Source organism: Chanos chanos, chromosome 1, assembly GCF_902362185.1.
Source record: "Chanos chanos chromosome 1, fChaCha1.1, whole genome shotgun sequence".
Taxonomy (NCBI): Eukaryota; Metazoa; Chordata; class Actinopteri; order Gonorynchiformes; family Chanidae; genus Chanos; species Chanos chanos.
The window spans coordinates 6581837-6600449 of NC_044495.1; the positions used below are offsets into that span (position 1 = coordinate 6581837).

Here is an 18613-nt window from a genome sequence, read left to right on the forward strand (position 1 = left end):
TACTACTCAGCTGTAAGCTGCAAGTGATCAACAACTGATGTGTGTTTGAGGGCATTTATGACTTGTTCTGAAGATTTATTTGATTTTTCTAAGCATCTGTTGCTAGCCAATTTAGTGACTGCCCACAGTCATGGAGCATGGCTGCCTGGCATTTTTAAGCAAACATAATAAAAAAAATTCAATTATCACTGAACATCCTTCAGAATATCTTTCTCTGAAACTCAGGTATGCCAGAAAATAGAAAATGATTCAGAATCCAGAACTAGCTGAAACATTTTGCTCTGTGTCCTTAAACCTGCAGTTCTTTCTCTCCACCTGAATTAATACAAGTGAAATTGCTTTGGTCAAATATAGTTTTATTTTAATCAATAGATTGCTGATTAAAATTCATACAGGTATCATTAAATTAAATCCATGGAACCCAAGTGAACTGACTAAATGCAGTGCAACAATTTCATTTTAATTGCCCTACTGATGAGGGCATTATATGGTTGCAACTTAGTTATTATTGCCATAACTCAGGAACCACCTTTTTTTTAATGAGTTTCAGTACTTATTTATCGAGCCAGTTACACCAGCACACCTGCGTGATGTGTGAAATCTTAGAAGACTGTAGTATAACATTAAAAAAAAAAAAATATCGCTCGTTGGTTCAATTTGTAGGTGATATTCATTCGCTTTGTTAGGCAAGTATGCGGTATTCATCCATGCCAGCCCTGCTGCGATCCTGCTCACATTTTACCCACAACACAAGGGGCGTGTTTTAGAACGCTAGTGGGCTTGTTATGCGTAAGTGCTCGACGAGTATCATTTCCTTGTCTTTAGCTTGTAGGCATTTTCCCCACCAAGTTATTATGTTTACATCGACACGCTATATGTCTACACTTTACGATTAAAAAAAACTTCTTTTACAGGGGTTAATTGTAGGATGGTCGTGTCGTGTGGGGTAAGTGAGTTGTTTAATTCACATACGATGGCTAGCATGGAAGCTTGCTAGTATGTTAGGGTCGAACATTTATTGAACTGTTAGCCAGTTGCAGTGCCAGCTAAACATTGCAGAATACTTTCTTTATGTTAGCGATTTTCTGTTTAGGTAGATGACAGACTTTGTTTGCGTCAGTTCATGTATAGTTTGGGTGTCTTTGCGACTTAAAGGATAGTTACTTTGTCAATAATGTTGTATATCTCGCGCTAACCTATCGTCATGTTGAGATGAGTTGGAATAACAGTTGCTTTGGAGGTAGCCGTAGAGGGATGTGAACAGTTTATCCTTGTTACATAATGACCACTTCTGCTGGAATTACTATTCGTTAAGCAACACAGTTTCGGCACTGTCAGGAAAATCTGGAAATAAAGATTTGTAGAAGCAGCATTGTTTCTAAAAAAAACTGTTAGTCGATCCGGGTGGTCCTGTGCAGTTAGCTGACCAATGTACTCGTTAGCAAACTAGCATAGCATTACACCGTCAGATATTTTGAACAAAGACAAATCCAAAACATTAGCTCTCCAGTACTGGCCTCGGGTAAAATAATAGATATTTTGACTCATGTACATTTCCTGTTTGTTGTATTGTAGGAAGTAAAACGTCATGTTAATTACTTATTTTTTCGAGAGTTGATGGGCCCTCGTTTTCGATTACTTGGAATGTTTCGATCTATTCTCTGACCAGCAACGTTAGCTCCCAGTTGAGTGAAATTAAAACTGACTTGAAATTATTTTAAACTAGAGACAGTTCCTAAAGTCATCTGCTCTGTTGAGCTACCTAGTAGGACAAGATGAGTTAGATTCACAGACGTATTTAGGTCACATGGCATTCTTCTTGGAACCAAAACAAGGAAGTCTTTTGCTATTGTTGGACTGGGTGTGTAGTGTTCTCTGGAAACTATTTTTTATGACCGAAACGGTTTGACGTATCGCGAAAAAATGTATCTGCTCTGCTCAGCTCTGTAACTCTGTAACGTTGGTTTCTGTGTAGAATGGTACACTTTCTTGTTTGAATCATTTTTGCGTACCCTATTGGACTGATTCAGAGTAAGATCCTGTATTATGTGATGGGGACGTGGAAAATAACGATTTTATTTTTTTCTTTTCAGGTTCAGAGGATCACAGGCCTGCTGTGGAGGGATAAGATGTTTGATGGAAGAAAACAGTCCTTAGCCCATATCCTCTCCCCAGCAACACTTAGATTGCCTTTGTCTTTTCTGCTTTGCCTTTCTGTCGTATCTACTGTGCAGGCAACAAGTAAGTGCCTTTGTATCCCTCAGAAGAGAACCAATTGTCCTCTTCTTCGATATCTTTTGTGGCAGCATAGCATAAGCAGACCCTTAAGGCGTTTTCTCACGTCAAAAAAAAAAAAATTGTGCTTGTCAAGAAAATTTTGTTTTGTTGGACTCACAGGAGCAATAAGAGAGGCTTGTCTTTCCTGGCGGCACCTTTGTATAGATTTTGTTAAGTAGGCACATGACACAGCCTCTCAACAAACTCCCACCAACTCTGACTCATCTCAGTTACATAAGCTCTAGCACACCCACTTAGGTTTGCTTTTTAAAAACCCTGCAAGTGCTTTTGGCTATTGTAGCTGTGGTTTGGCCCACAGCATAGTCACCCTCATTCCTCCCTCACACATGCTCTAACAGGTGGTAAAAGTATCTATCTGTCTATCTGTCTGCTCATCTATCCATCTGTCCATTCATTCATTGAGTCCAGCTATTTAGTCTTATCTGTCTGGTTTATGTTTGTATCCTTCGTTCTCTTCCTCCAGGTTGCGCCAGGCCGTTCCCTGTCCAGCATGGCACAATGAACCTGTCAGAGACTAACAGAGGTTCCTTTCCTCTGGGTACTGTGCTGCAGTACAGCTGTGATCCCGGCTACTCTGTGGACGGTTCCAGTATTATCATCTGCACCAGGGAGGGCGTCTGGTCTCCAGAACCTCCTCGCTGTGTGCCCAATAACCGTGAGGGCCAACAATCTTTTTTTTTCTTCTTCTTCTTCTTTTTCTCTTTATGAGTGTGTGTCATGAGTCAGAGTATTGCAGACACACAGGCAGAAACACTGGTTTTGAATTTTATCATCCCACTGCTCTGCCACAATATATATGACCGTGTTCCGTTTCAGAATCCTTCAAAGACATGATTTTCAGCGACACACATTCTTAGATACACATGCATTGCTTGCATTTTTTTAAAAACTCGTTTTGTTCTTTGTCAGTGTGTCGACCTCCATTTGAACCAGAGAACGGTGGCTACACCTGCCACCCATCCCCGTGCGGGCGTCTAACTCAAGGCACAGTGATTGAATATTTCTGTGATGAAGGCTACAACCTGAAGGGAGATTACAGATACCTCACCTGTCAGAATGGAGAATGGGACGGTCCAATGCAGATCAGCTGCCTTCCTATTCAAGGTCAGTGAGAGACATAAAGTAACAAAACCAGCCGTGTCCCTCAGTCACACATTCCAAACCCTGTGAATGTTTTTACTTCCATTGTAGTAATCCATATGACTTGGTCTAACATCCAGAAAAACTAGGGATGCATCGATCCGACTTTTTCAGTCCGGATACCAATACCTGGCCTGGCCGATACTGAGTACTAATCCGATACCAGTGTTTAATTAATAAGCTGTATGCCTCACTGTGTGAAAGAGACTGGCATCATTCTTTTATGTGTAAGGCAACATCTAGCTTGACTTAAACATTGGTTTCCTAACTTTTTAAAACAAAATGTAACAAATATATATATGTGTGTGTGTGTGTGTATGTATGTATATATAAATTTACTGAATAGTTATTTATTATTAAAATAATAAATAATTGTGCACCAGCAACTTAGTAAAAAATCTTCAGAATTAACAGGAATTACAATTCAAGTATAAACCTTTTAATGCAGCAACAGACTGGTCAGGAATTAAAATTTCAGTATAAAACAATGCAACTCTATCAAATGAGAACAAAATGTAAACAATAAATCACAATTAAGCCACAAGCTGGGCTAAGGAGGAAGCCCTCGTTTTTCAGTGACTGTCAGGGGTTGCTCATCCAGAACAATAAATTCGAGAACCTTTTCAGTTATGTTTTGTTGCTTTCACACAAGTTTCTCGCGTCTTTGCAATGCACCCGGCAAAGCCGACTGCCTCTTCGAATTGTCCGCTTTTTCTGTTTGGTCGTCATGTCCTTTGGCACGATGCTTCTGGAGGTGCTTGATTAAACTGTTTGTGTTATCTTGCAGTGCTACCACCACTCCTCAAAACATTTGCTTTGCAGCAGGGTATCCGTTTGCTGGTGGTTACCCGTTTTTGCCTAGTAAAATTGAAAAAAAAAAAAAAAAAAGAACGATAAATTAAAAACTTGCCGGTCAAAACGTCCGGTAATAATGCTCATACAAAACGTAGCTATAACGAAGGCTGTCCATAAAGAGGGCATTTGTGTTTTGACAGCGAAACAGCCTGTTAACTGCATTGCAAGCTGCAAAAATAATTGGACACGTTTGATTTCAAGTCGGCAGCAGAGGACTTTCATATGTTATAGGTTACAGATGTTTCGTAATAGTCCACATTTTAGCGGCTAATGTTTAGGTTTTGCTCAATCGTTACTGTTCATTAAATAGTCAAACTGATTTCAGGTCGTTGGCATTCTTCCGTCAACCTAGTTATACATTATATTTGCTTTTGTAACACAGTATGTTATTGAAACGTGACCGGTAAAGTTTCAGATTTGTCCAATAAGGTAAATTCTTTTCGGACACCGGATCGGCAAGAAAGAATCCTGGCGGAAATCCTGCTTTGCAGATATTGCCAGCAGCCGTAGAATTTGTTGGCTTAGCGAACGTGAAATACCTCCGAACTGCTGGCCCTTAGTTGTTAGCTCCCTCCATGCTACGTTAGCTCTCTTTCTAGCAAAATGTGCGGGTCTAGCGGCACACTGCTTTTAACGACCTAAGCACGTAGACGTAAACATAGAATAAAATAGAATTGAATTGAATAGATCGGCCCCATAGATTGGCCCCATTGTCACCTATACTTGATCCAGCTATTAGAGTCAGTATTGGACCGATATCGGTATCGGATCAGTGCATCCCTCAGAAAAACTGATAAAATTATGCGTTTGCAAGCAAATTACCGGCTGTTACGAAAACTCTGTAGTGTCATGTCTTACCAACCGAATCAGAAATATACAGCTATATCTGAACATGCATGTGAAATACAAAAAATTACAGAAACAACCTTTTATGTGTGTACTTTGTAGCAGATGATATGATCTTTCCACACAGTACCACGGTTCTTTTTCTTTTCCTTATGCTTAAGCAAATGGTGAAACTTTTTGACTTCATCTATTTTTCCATCTGTCCAGTTTGTCTAAATAATCAAACTATATCCGTTTATCTCTTCTCCTCTAGGTTGCGCCAGGCCGTTCCCTATCCAGCATGGCACAATGAATCTGTCAGAGACTAACAGAGGCTCCTATCCTCTGGGTACTGTGCTGCAGTACAGCTGTGATCCCGGCTACACTTTGGACGGTTCCAGCAGTATCACCTGCACCAGGGAGAGCGCCTGGTCTCCAGGGCCTCCTCGCTGTGTGCGCACTAACCGTATGTTCCCTATGTTGTTCTGTACCGTGGCAACTTATACAAACAATGATATAAAAATGCGGATAGAATTTGTTATGTGCAGTTTACAAACATGAGTTTGTTCTGTTCAATCATAAGTGCAAAATATGTCTTGTTTAACTGAAAGTCTGTCAGTCATCTCATCAGAGTTCGTGTCAGTTTAGTGCCAGTCAGGTCATTGACTTAGATCCGGTTTACTTCCTGTCAGGCCTCTGTTACTCCAAAGGGAACTTTTAATGTCATGACCGGATTTCAGTTCATTTCCTGGATCCGTGACTTGAACCAAGTTTCATTTGATTTCCGGGACTGGTAGTACTGATAAGAACCAACCCCATTACTGCACTTAAAGATGGAACGGAGTATGCCAGTGTGCCAACCGTAGCTGCACTTCAAAAATTGTCTCTTTAAGACATGCAGTATTTTATGTATTCTTGAGGAAAAGACTTTGAAAAAACCCCTCTAACCTCTCTCTTATCGATTCATCAGTGTGTCGACCTCCGTTTGAGCCAGAGAACGGCGGCTACACCTGCCACCCATCCCCGTGCGGGCGTCTAACTCAAGGCACAGTGATTGAATATTTCTGTGATGAAGGCTACAACCTGAAGGGAGATTACAGATACCTCACCTGTCAGAACGGAGAATGGGACGGTCCAATGCAGATCAGCTGCCTTCCCACTCAGGGTAATGCCGTGCCCCAAATCGCCCCTCCCCCCTGCCTCCCCTCCCTCAAATATGGACTGAATGATGCCTGAGATGACAGCTACCAACGACACTGATCAGAAATTCATGGGTTGCTGTCTTTTTCATTCTTAACCTATAATAAAAACTTTAAAACAGACACCCAGTGTTCCAGAGTCATATCAGTGACATAGGAACTTTAAGAAGTTTACATTACAATCTTGGAAACAGATGAAATACAGAATTGTAGTGATGGATGCAGGAAGTTAAGGGGAAAAAAAGAAAAAGAAACATTTACCACCTTTGTTGCAATACTAACTTGTGACCAAGCACTTGATGCAGTGAAAAAATGCATTCCACAATGAATGTGCAATTGTGTGAAGAAGATGATGATTATTGTTATCTTTGTCTCCATCTTGCAGAGAAGGATGCAGCTCCGGTTCTGGGGATGAATACTTTATCCATTGTGGCATCCACTGCCAGTTCTGTAGCACTGGTTCTGCTTTTGATAGTCCTTTTTGTCCTGCTGCAACCCAAACTCAAGTCCTTCCATCATGGCCGGTGAGTGCCCACCCCTAAACCACAGTGCTTTAAACCAGTTGAATCAAGGCTGTGTGAATAGGACTGCCATTACTATATGTCATTTAGTTAAAATATATGTCATTCAGTTAAAACGATCTGAAGAACACGCTGACGTCATTTCAAAAGTGAATGATTTTATCAGGTACTCTCTGTTTGAATATGATCAGTGAAAATGACAGAAATGACTTTGCGGTTTGGTTGATATTGACATAGGTTGTGATGCTGCCACAAAAGGTGCTCCTTGATCTGTTTTTTTTTTTTTTGCCATCTTAGTTTGAACCCCTGAATTTACGTGTATTTCTTTCAGTAAAAACGGCATGGTTTTTGTTTGGGTTATTTTTATCTTGTTCTGTACTTTTGAGTTTGTGCACAAGCCCATACATCGGCATTTTACCTTTTACCTTTTTTTTTTTTTAAGTTTCTTTGTGGTTTCAAACTTGTGAGAGAAATGGATGACGTTCATAGTGCACTGGTTGGACGTTTAACACGTGAATAGAGTGCTTACTCTGCTGCAAGAAAGAGGTTGTTTTTCAGTTGTGTCTGTCCGCCCTCATGACCTCTACTTGACCCTCTGCCGTCACGCAGGAGGGAGCACGGCTCACCGGGTCAAGCTGTGACCATTATGGTCGAGGGAGTCCAGGTGACCCTGCCCACGTACGAGGAGGCAGTCTCCGGAAGCGCGGCGGTCTCCTCGGTCAGCTCGGGGTCCCAGACTCCTGTGGCGTTGGCGGAAGAGCCGAGGACCACGCAGGCCGAGCTCCACCACGTCTGCTCCTCCCCCTCGCAGCACTCGGACGTGGCCGCGGTTCACCAGGCGCCGTCTTCGTCCTCCTCTTCCTCCTCCCTGTCCTGGAGCCTGGTCCCGGGGGCGTTGGCGGCTTCGCAGCCGCAGCGACGGGGCTCGGGGGGCAGCGAACAGCACGGTCTACCCCTGCAGGCCTCTGCTGTGGACGTGTCTGACGGTGGGCTTTCACTACCCTACCCCCCCACCCCCAATCCATAATGTTGTTATGTTGTGTTGGTTATTGAACCAAGACTCTGTAGCACTGTTTTTTTGCTGTATGGATCCTCTAGAAGTCTTTAATACATCACAGTAAGGATCAACTAGGCCCGTGAGCAGAATCCGTATCTGTTGTACTCTCTTTTCTACTTAATAACATGAATCGTATCCTCCTGTGTGGCACTGGTACCGTTGATTTTTTTTTTTTTTTTTAAAAACATATTCGTTTATTTTCGTGTTAAAACTTTGTTGTTGCAGATATTCCTTTACTGAAGGAGGCCTGAAGCAAGCTGCGTGGTCCACAGGCTAAGACAGCCCGTGCCCTGTGGCCACTGTGGACGCGGATCAGCGGCGAAGCATGTGGGAACCGATTCTCCATCGAGCTGCAGCTGCCTGCGAAGCAGACCTGCCCATCTCAGGTGACTTTACAACAGGGAGGCCCCCCCCCCCCCCATCCCCATCCCCATCCCCCCTGACGTTCATTCGCATACACATCCCGGAGGAATCAAATGAAGGAGAGAACAGCAACAACAACAAAAAAACACGTCTTGGAGGAAGACACGGAACCGCACACGGGAGCAAAACGAGAACATTCAACTTTGACTCCTGAAGCAGCGTTTACTTCCCTGAGAATGTTCGAATGTCCTCTCCTTCACTTGTTACCTTCCTAGAGATGAGACCGGTACTGCTCTCCAGCAAGGGATGCTGAGCAGCGTCTCGTGTGTGTATATACTGAAACGCTTTTATATGATTTCTATAACACAGTGAGGCGTCCTACACAATGTACTGTGTAATGGCTTAGCTGAGAGACACAAAGCTGTACAATAAGAGTAAGGACCAGACAGTAGGCCTCAGGAGAGTCTTCTCATTTAAAATGTATGTCAATGTTATACATTTGGAGTATGAGTTTTGGTTTTAGTTTGTCGTTTTTGTTTGTTTGTTTATGTTTATGTTTTTTTTTCCCCCCTCTGTGGATGACAGCAGTGAGAAGTATTTCACCACACTGGTTCGTTTTTATAATCACTTTTGTAAAATGGGACACTTGGCACCCGTATTGCATGTTTACTTCTGCATCATCTCTCACACACACACACACAAACACACACAATATATGGCTAGCTATTGCGCTATGAATGATGCATGGATGTTGGGGCTAATTGATGTTTACTGGAATCACGGAGTACGTTCATGTTTTGATGAAGTCGCTATGTTAGTACTGTATGGGTAATTTCACGGCAGGATGATGCAGTGTCTCTTTTGTAAGGAGTCGTGTTGCTGGGTTTTATTTGTTTGTTTTTTTTGTTTTTTAAGGCTATATTTGTTTTTCAGTCACCTGAACCACTAAGCGAAGGGCTATTTTTATCATCAGTTTTGTTGTTGTTTTCCTTCTTCTCATTATCTCGATCGTGACGATCGCTGAGGTGACACGGGCGTCACAACAAGCTGCGTTCATTTTATCGCGTTAACTCTTTGCAACCCATTCAGTACTTACAGGCGTGAGTCAGGATGTGACATCAGCATCCAGATCGCTCTCCTAAATTACGGAATGAAACGTGAACCTGTTGAAATTTCACAGTTCTAAAAAAGCTTTAATAAAGAGGGGTCGTTTGTCCACAAGCTGCAGGGAAGTATGAATTTCATTACCACTTAAACACTTCTTACATGTAACGTACTAGTGACGTTGCTCTCATTGTAAATACATTACATTCATCTCATCATCAGGATTGCCTTAGCTTTTAGCTACTATGCAGCAATAGTTCCTTACAGTTGCTGGAGGTTTCAATAACTTTCACACTCTACTCAGTACAACAGATGAAATGAATGTTTGGTTTCCAGAGATTACATGAACACGCCGGTCTTCAGTGTCTTGTTCTCTTATCTGTTTACATCTGCTTAATGCGTATATCAAAACGTTTCATTCGACGCAGGAAAACTGAAATAAGAAATTTAACATTTCTGTTTTCAGAGTGTTTCTGATTTGTCGTACTTTCCTGAAAGCAGTTGTCGTCATACGCGGGGTTAATGTTCCATGTCATTTGTCTCTTTTTTTTTTTCTTCTTCTTTTTTTTTTTGCTTCAGTAGTAGACATACTGTTACTGTGTCTGGGAGGGATCATTGTGTTAATTAATGTTAATGGATTTATTAGATACCAAAAAAAAAAAAGTAAAACTCTTGTGCTGTATAAATTTTTGTTCTATTTAAATCTTTGAGCTGAATGGAGTGATGTGTGCTGGATAGTATTTTAACATTTGTACAAAGGTAATTTAATTCTACTCTGTATATAACCTGTAATGATTTCTAATTAAATATTGTTTAAATGTGTCAAGCCATCAGTTTATGTGACTGTGTTTACTGTTGCTGAAATTTAAACTGTTTTTATTTGATTTCACATGTGGGTAGGAATTGGTTCGGGATTTTGTAGATGGAAAACCTTTGGTTCTGTTACATGTTAGCGCTTATGTTTGTTAGTTAGCACTAGATGGCGACAGTGTGCTCATGACAAATCTTCACTTCCTGTTAAAGGGAGGGTGTCTGCCCCTTAACTCCCCCCCCCCCCCCCCCCCCCCCCTTCACCAGCTAATATTTCAAATAATTCAAGCTTATTATATAAACCACTGTTAATGTCTTAAAGGGCAAATGTCTGAGTAGTAATAACACTAACACGTACACTACATTAAAGCAGGAAAGTATATGTTGGATAGACATTCAGTGTCCCTTAACATGTCTAAGGAACAGCAAGAAGTACAATTGCAATATTGACATCTTTCTCTGATTACTCATTTGTAATAAAAAATTGCTCTACAAAAACAGTCACATTTTGGTTAACAACATTCTAACATTAAATTAGTGATAGTTCTAATTTATACTCCTTTCTTTTACCACTTTGAATCTTTTTTTTTTCCTTCCTTTTTTTGGGAAACTGAGGCTTTGGGTTCATTAAACAGAGAGACTGGGTCCATTCATTCTAGAACTGTTTCTGTCACAGTTTATCAAACAAACTGGCCAAGTTTCTAGTTGTAGACTGTAGGATCCAAAATGCATTTTCCTGTGACATTACACAGAGAAGGTGCAAAAGCAGTTACTGGCTCTCCTATTATGCGTTATGGATTTGGGATTCCTCAGTCTACCATCTTCAGCTCGGCTGCTACAGCATACGTTGGTTCCTGTCCTCGTCAGTCAAGTTCTGTCAGCCAATAAGAGTGAAAGGTCAGAGGTCCACAACTGATTATGGCCCCTTCATCTCCTCCAGTTTGGGATCCACAGCCAAGTACACAGGTTTTTCTGTATTCAATTAGAAAAGACGAATAGGAACATTTAATACAATCTGTCAACCCTTGTACTGAGCAGGTGGGATCAGTCTTCTCTGACTTGAGAGTGCATGAAACATTCACCTTTTTTTGAGGGTTTGAGTCTTTGGTGGATCCTGAACAGAATGATGAGTAACAGCGCTTCACCCCCTTGGAATATGATGTATATGAGTGGGAACAAATACAGCGGTCCAATAACCTCCGGGGAAAATGCCACTTTCAAAATTGTGGAGCACAGCTGGATGTTCTGGCAGCCCGTTTCCACGGAGATGGTTCTTCTGCATCTGAGAGAAGAGAAAAGGTAGTCAAGGAGACAGAGGTTTGTTTTATTTTTTTTATTTTGAAGAACTGCTGGCTAGCCAGATTTTTTTTTTATAGATTAAGCCTTACTTTCAAGTTTCAAGTTTATTTAGAGCCCAATGTCATTGTTTAGAGTCTCAAAGGGGCGTTACATGCCCACAACAAACAAAACAGGACGGCACCCCCTGACTTAATCCTCATAGCGGGCAAAAACTCCCCAAAAACCCAGGTGTAACAGGGAAAAAACAGAAGAAATCTTGAGAAGGACCAGAGACAGAGGAGACCCCCTCTTGGTCAGTCAAGTGTGCAATAGGTGGTCAGTGAACTCAGTGTGCAAACAGTCATATATAGAAGGTCCAGCAGTGTCTTGATATAGAGAATGCTTACTGTCCATTTTGTCTGAAAATGGTTGACAGGATGTATCCCAGCAGGTAGCCAATTAGAGGCATCAGACAGGCCACTCCTATCAGTTGAGGAGAGAGCACCACCCACACTGTTCCTCCAATGGTAATGCCAGACATGACTCCAATCGCCACAGATGCGATCAACAGGATAGTAAGTCCAGCCTGTTGAGTAGTTGTATAACAACTGTCATTTCAGTGTAAAATTTAGCATAGATGCCATATCAAGGTCAAATACACTCTTTAGGTAATCTACCACGCTCTGTAACTCTGGTACACTTGAGTTATAATTGGTCTGAATGTGTCAAAGAATTATCAGGTAAAATCAATTTGAATGTTATATGAGGTCACCAATAAAGCAACTGTACGTCGAGAGAGATCTAGGGAATTTGACTAGGGAATTGTCAAGGGTACCTTTCAAACAAAGGTAAAGTGTTGTTCTCACCTTTATTATTATTTGAGAGTATCGAGGAAACCAGTGGTTAATGGCAATTCCAATAGCGCAGGGTGCCAGTGTCATGATAAGCGCTATAGTAATGCCGGTGTAAGGAACAGCATTCGCCAGATTGGCAAAGCCTTGGCAGTACAGGTAAAGGAGAAGGGGCATCATGCCCAGGGCCAAGACTGTGGAGCATGTGGTCATCACAATACTAGAGAGAGGGAAAAACATAAGTCATTTTTTCATAGTAAGTTTCCTTCCTCTTGGTAAGTAATACAATATTTTTATTTTAAATGATCTTAGGGTTTCACTGTGCTTCAACTGTTAGTTGGTAAATAACTTACTAAGCATGTATGACCATTGTGTCAGCAAATTTAAAAAGAAGTCATTGGCGACAATGTTTTGCGAATTTTTCCCTTTGCTCTCTGGAGCCCAGAGCATTCTGAAATGTTTTAGACATTTTGAGGACACCTTTATCCAACAGTGCAATTCAGTAATGCAGCTCAACCCAAGTTACCTCAAGTTCATGTCACCCTTGAGAGCCAAAGCAAAAATGTTCGACAGGTTCCCACCAGGGCAGCATCCACAGATGAGTACCGTGACTGCCTCGACTGGACACAGCTGGAAGATCTTAGCCAGGCTGAAAGCTGTGAGGGGCATGATGCCAAACTGGGCCACAACCGCGATGGCCACGCCTTTGGGACGCACAATATGGGCTTTGATCTTGGACACCTCCATCGTGCAGCCTAGAGAGATCATGGTTATGAAGAGGATGATGATGGTGAAGCCGCTGATGGCTTTGTCCATGGCCGGAGAGAAAGGTGACTGGAAAGCAGCTGCCATGGTAGTATTTTGAGAGGTCGTATTAATGGAGCCATAGCTGCCCCATTCAACTTCTGTACAATTCATGTTGTAATTCAGCCCAGTGCTATTCAGTTATCCTTCCCTTGTTATATCCTGAGATGCATAGTAAAATGGACAGCATTAATCAACTGAAAAGCACTTTTTAAAATAGCCATTCTCACAAAAGATCTGTACAGTATCCAGGCCTGACACCCCAGTGAGCATGTCAAAGTAGCTAAGTATTGGGCAGCAGTATCATTATCAGCATTGTAAATAAGCAGCAGTAATTTATAATCAATTTATAATTTATAATCAGCAAAATTTGACAGGAAGCCAATGTCGTCGAGACAGAACAGGGAAAATATAAAAACTAAAAGTAAATAAAACAAAGAAAATAAAAACTTGCCGGTCAAAATGTCCGGTAATAATGCTCATATAAAACGTAGCTATAACGAAGGCTGTCCATAAACAGGACTTTTGTGTTTTGACAGTGAAACAGCCTGGAGGAGGAGAGAGTGACACGGCATATATGCATTGCAAGCTGCAAAGATACATTGGACATGTTTGATTTCAAGTCAGCAACAGAGGACTTTGCCACAATGACAAAAGTAGAAAATAAAGTGTTAAATGTTACCAGATGTTACATTTGATGCCATGTAGGCCAAGCTTTTTTTTTAAACAGCCTACCGATGTTACAGATTACAAATGTTTCATAATAGCCTACATTTTAGCAGCTAATGTTGAGGTTTTGCTCGATCGTTACTGTTCATTAAATAGTCAAACTGATTTGAGGACATTGTCAGTCCTCCATCAACCTAGGTGTACATTATATTTGTGTTCGTAACATAGACTGCTATTGAAACGTGACTGCTAAGTCAAATTTGTCCAGTAAAATAATTTTTTACGGACGCCAAGAAAAAATCCAAGCAGAAACCCTGCCGTACACTTACGTCACTCATGGTTCCTCTTGTGCTGGGAGAGTACCTACCCTGAAGTAGGAGCTAAAAAAGTCCCTCAAAACGGCGTTCTAAGAACTATGATCGTCCTCAGTTCCTGCTGTGCGGACACACAAAAAAAGGGGGTACTTCCTCCAACAGTTCTAAGAACTATAAAAAAGTTCCTCTGGTCTGAAAGCACCTTATGTCCTTATGTACAGAATATTTAGAGAATGAGTCATTGCAGCGGTCTAGCCTCAAATGAGCAAGAATGTTGATTGGCTTTTATACACAAGCTTGGCAGCATTCCAAATGAAAGATCAGAATGACCAGTAACACATTTGTCTTTGATCACCATGATAGCTGCAACAGAGAAAACAGGTTCAAAGTTCAGTCAGTTAGCTTCTCTGTTTTATCAGAGTTTAGCGGGAAGAGTTCGCAAGTCATCAAGTTTCTGATGTTCTTTTATCAGTCACCTACCTTAGGGACCTGAGAAACTTCATCTAATTTAACTACTATGTACAGCCATGTTTCATCAGCCCAAAAGTGGAGGCTGTTACTATTTTAATGCATAATATCACCCAGGACGAGTATACACAACAAAAAAGAACAATGGCCCAAGTACCAAGCCTTGAGGAACACCATACACTGAGTTTGTTATCTATACAAATTACGGACGCTCCAGAGGATCTAATCAAGGTTAGTGACTGTCCACTCACAAGGTTTCCTAGCCAGTCTAAAATAATAAAATGGTCTTGGTAATCATCTCTACAAAATGATCCTTTTAATGGTCCTTTACATTGTTTATTTCTTTTGTATATCATGTCTGACATATGTATTCTGTATGCTACTACTAATTAATAACAATAAAAAAGATCCTTGTGATTTTCAGCGGTTACAAAAACAAAGAGAGTATTGCATGTTCTGGGGACTGTTCCTCTTATGTCAAGAAGCACAAGAAGCATGAGTCAAATGACCTATGAATCTTCTGGCCATAAGTTGCCAATGGCATTCATTCTTGCTCAAGAAATCTTCCTGTCCTTTTCTGTGGTTCAGATTGATTAGGTGGAATAAAACACTCTCTGGTGCATGTTTAGCATGTTGTGCAAAAACCAAATAATAGTTTTATTATTATTATTATTATTATTATTATTTCTTTATTTGGGGAGGGGGATGATTACTCTGCAATGGAGCTTTAATTCTCATTTTAATAATGTCTCTTGGGGGCACTGACAAAAATGTGTCTTAGCTGTTTTTTTTTTGTTTATTTGTTTTTTGTTTTGGGTTTTTTTTGGGGGGGGGGGATTTCTCTCTGTTTATTCATCTGCTGTTTGTAAGTCTGGTATGGTTCCATGGTACCTGCTGGCATGGCCTCTATTTCTGCTATTCATGTCGTAATAAACAAACAAAGAATGAACATCCTCACAGAGTGAACTTGACATGGGGCCCCGTCACTTTTTTCAAAGGATGGGACATCCTCTAGCTGTTTTCAAGGTCTCCAAATAACTTTCCTAACACTTCTGTATACCTTCCAAATAAATGGTGGAATGGCACAAAAAAGAAACTCAAACGAATAACACAAATATTCAAAGATATCTGAGCTCTCAAATACAAACATCAAGTGGTCATTTGTTCTGACAATGTGAGCACCGTGATACTGACGTTCTCTCCACATGGCTGTATGTTCAATCCGGCCACAACTAATCTTTCAGAGAGCCTCTCGGAAGGCTTCTCTCAAGCACGATAAACATACAGAGAAAATAATCTGTGAGAGCCATATTTTAGAGAACTGTAGTCAAAATGTACTTTCATTTAACAATTGACCACCCTTCAGCTATTCCTAGAGTTCTGACTTTGGTTCACTTGTATTGTTGTATTGTTGTATTCCTTAAATACCGCCACTCTTATGTACATAAATGTCTATTCCTCTACTTGTTTTCTTTTAAAAAAAAGAAAGAAAAAGCAAAACAGGATTTGTGATTCACAACTACAGACATCAGTAAAATAATCATCCGGTGCGACTTAAAATGTTAAATGAATGGTTTTATGTTTCTTTTTTTATGCTGCTAAAAAAAATATTTTCTTACCTTCATTTTTGTGCAAGGAAGGAGTTAGTTTGATGCTTGTGCTAAGTTCTCAATAATTTGTGTTCTCAGTCACTTTCTCTCTCTTTCTCGGTCTCTCTCTCTTGTGTTCTCTCTCTCTCTGTTCCTCACCCACTTTCTCTGTTCCTCCTCCCTCTCTCTCTCTCTCTCTCTCCCCCTCTGGCCCCACTTTCCTCTATCCTTCTGTACTTTTTTCTGTCTCTATCCACCCCTTTATCCACTGCACCCCTGTCACATGTTATCAGTCACAAGGTACAGAGACTCAATGCTGTGCAACATGCCCTTAATGAATGCATAATTATGTGGTTCTTACATATTTATAAATGGCATTCACCAGGTTAATTAGGAACTACGAAACAAAGAGTCAAACAGAGTAATTGTGTCAGGGATCTAGTTTCCCTGTCTCCAGTGGGAATGAACTGACATCAGTTCAATAGAGGGGTTTGGGTTTAGAAAATTTTTTTTTTTCATTTGAAAGTTCGTAATATCTTCAGTTACACAGATAACGAGACAGTAAGATCTAATGATGGTTTGTAGAGTCCACGTCTAAGCCACAATAAATGGTTTCATTTTCTATGAAGTCATAATAGCAATGGATACACGTTGCAACAAAATAAGCTCATTGTAAGCTTCTGAGTGGCTGCCTTGGCAGTCATCTTATTCATTTGTTACAAAAGTGAGTCCCACTTGCACCTGCTGACATGCCCCCTCTGCCTGATATTTGTGTGTTTATCAGTCGGATCAGAGAGGCGTGGGAACGCTTGGCCTCAGTATCGGTTGCTTAGAATACGTTCGACGGGGCCTTAATTGTTGCCATGGCACAAAACAAGGCTTCCTTCCCACTTAGCATGCATACAAATACCCAACACAATCAAAGAATGTTACGCAATCAAGCAGGGGGGAGTCCAACCAGAGCCAGGAAATAGCTGCACTTCTAATTGTTGAGTCCTCTTCTGTTTAGCACCCTTACATTATGTGAGAATGACTGTGTCCTAACAAATGACCATCCTCTGGGGAGGATGACAGCAGGAGTTGTCCTGAAATGTCACATAAAGATACAAAAGCTAAACTGAAGGATGTTACATTTTTCATCCAATCGTAAAATTAGAAATACGTCAAAGCAAGGTCACGAGAGCCATGGGACTGTTTCCTTCTGTGTCCATCAGATCTGGGACAGAAAAGTTATCTGAACAGTGCTGGATTTATTCACTCAGTATTGATCTGACCAAATAGGTTCTACAGAGTGCAGTGGAAGACCAGAAGAACAGAGAATGGCTTGAGGTCTGACAAGTATTAGACCATTACTGTTTTTCACATTAACCGTTAAAAGTTTTCTATTTATCTGAAAAATAAGAGATTAGTAAAGTGATGAAGACATCTTAAGACTAGATATGGAGATAGGCTTTTGAACAGCAAGACTTATGTGCATACATGAAACTTCCACCCCCAGCGGTTTTGAATAAATGCAAGCTACTTAATGTAAGCTTGCTTTAACAACAGCTTTACACCCCCCCCACCCCTCCACCCCACCCCCCAAAACTTACACACATACACACACTAGTAAAGATCAGAGATTATCCTTGCTTCTGCTGGTCTTATTTATTTTGACAGTAAATGAATCATTTATCAGTTGAAATGAGAATGATTGGAGGTACTGAGACATTCTTCATACGTTAAGATGAGTCGTCAGTTCTGGAACAAGTCAGACAAATAATGAGGTGAGTGGTTGACTGCTGTGCGCTCTCAAGGCACTGGTTCCTGTCCTGACCCCTGAATTAGTCCTTACATTCCAGGGCTGATAATTCTCGTGCTCTGGCCCCTCTCTCCACAGCAGCTCTACCAGGAATCTCTGCTGGAGAGCGGACTGTTTTTCCCACAACAGCTGGTCAGCTGATGCCAGACGAGTTACTCACGAGACGTGGAGCCACTGCAACCTTGCGCCACTGGCTATGCAACAGTCCTGCACAGTGTTCATTACAAGGTTTACAAGCACAAACAAGAACAACAGATTTCATTTAATCAGTGTAATTTAGGTGTCTGGAATAATCTGAGTATGTATTAAGGGTGCAACTTCATTATGAGGTTTATGTATGGAGATGCATTAAATTTAAGGTAACCAAAAAGAGTGAAGGAGAGGGAATGAGAATTTCAAATATAAATCAATCAATAAATAAATAGAATGTTGTTATGCTAATCTTTTAAGGCGTGAATTAAAATGTAAAAGAATGAGAAATAATGAGGTTTCTAACCACTAAATTACCCCTAAAGTAGAACAATAGCGCGTCGCAGACGAACTAAAACTATCAACCCACGGCTTGCGCACGGACATAAAAACACGTCGGTCAACTCGCAAACTTGGTTACTTGAGATACGTGCTGCTCTGCAGCAATTACATTACCGCAAAACACGTTCATAGTGAC

General features: G+C 40.9%; 2 protein-coding genes across 3 annotated transcripts; one reads left to right on the forward strand and one right to left on the reverse strand.

The window, feature by feature from the left end:
* The first annotated feature begins 825 nt into the window (after positions 1-825).
* On the forward strand, positions 826-8295 carry LOC115818569 (sushi domain-containing protein 4-like). 2 transcript variants are annotated; one of them, XM_030781986.1, is made up of 9 exons: positions 826-946; positions 2094-2241; positions 2762-2953; positions 3208-3402; positions 5393-5584; positions 6089-6291; positions 6708-6841; positions 7448-7824; positions 8121-8295. In XM_030781986.1, exons 1-9 carry the CDS (start codon positions 929-931, stop codon positions 8144-8146), a joined length of 1485 nt encoding a protein of 494 aa, XP_030637846.1. In that variant the 5' UTR covers positions 826-928; the 3' UTR covers positions 8147-8295. The 2 variants fall into 2 exon arrangements, with proteins under 2 accessions (XP_030637846.1, XP_030637838.1); XM_030781978.1 differs by having other exon boundaries at positions 6089-6283; positions 6703-6841.
* A 2793-nt stretch (positions 8296-11088) lies between these two features.
* LOC115823249 (sodium/bile acid cotransporter-like) lies at positions 11089-13183 on the reverse strand. The gene is made up of 5 exons (XM_030787291.1): positions 12828-13183; positions 12317-12521; positions 11858-12036; positions 11255-11454; positions 11089-11144 (listed from the first exon to the last, which is right to left on the reverse strand). The coding sequence occupies exons 1-5, from the start codon at positions 13151-13153 to the stop codon at positions 11089-11091; spliced, it is 966 nt and encodes a 321-aa protein (XP_030643151.1). The 5' UTR covers positions 13154-13183.
* Between the last annotated feature and the right edge of the window lie 5430 nt (positions 13184-18613).

Coding starts and splice junctions, on each gene's coding strand:
- LOC115818569 (XM_030781986.1), top strand. Junction 6,292..6,707: donor TTCCCACTCAGGGTAATGCC/GTGCCCCAAATC, acceptor CTTGCAGAGAAG/GATGCAGCTCCGGTTCTGGG. Junction 7,825..8,120: donor TGCTGTGGACGTGTCTGACG/GTGGGCTTTCAC, acceptor TTGTTGTTGCAG/ATATTCCTTTACTGAAGGAG.
- LOC115823249 (XM_030787291.1), bottom strand. CDS start 13,153: ATGGCAGCTGCTTTCCAGTCACCTTTCTCTCCGGCCATGGACAAAGCC. Junction 12,037..12,316: donor ACTCTCAAATAATAATAAAG/GTGAGAACAACA, acceptor ACTACTCAACAG/GCTGGACTTACTATCCTGTT. Junction 11,455..11,857: donor ATTTTCAGACAAAATGGACA/GTAAGCATTCTC, acceptor CTCTTCTCTCAG/ATGCAGAAGAACCATCTCCG.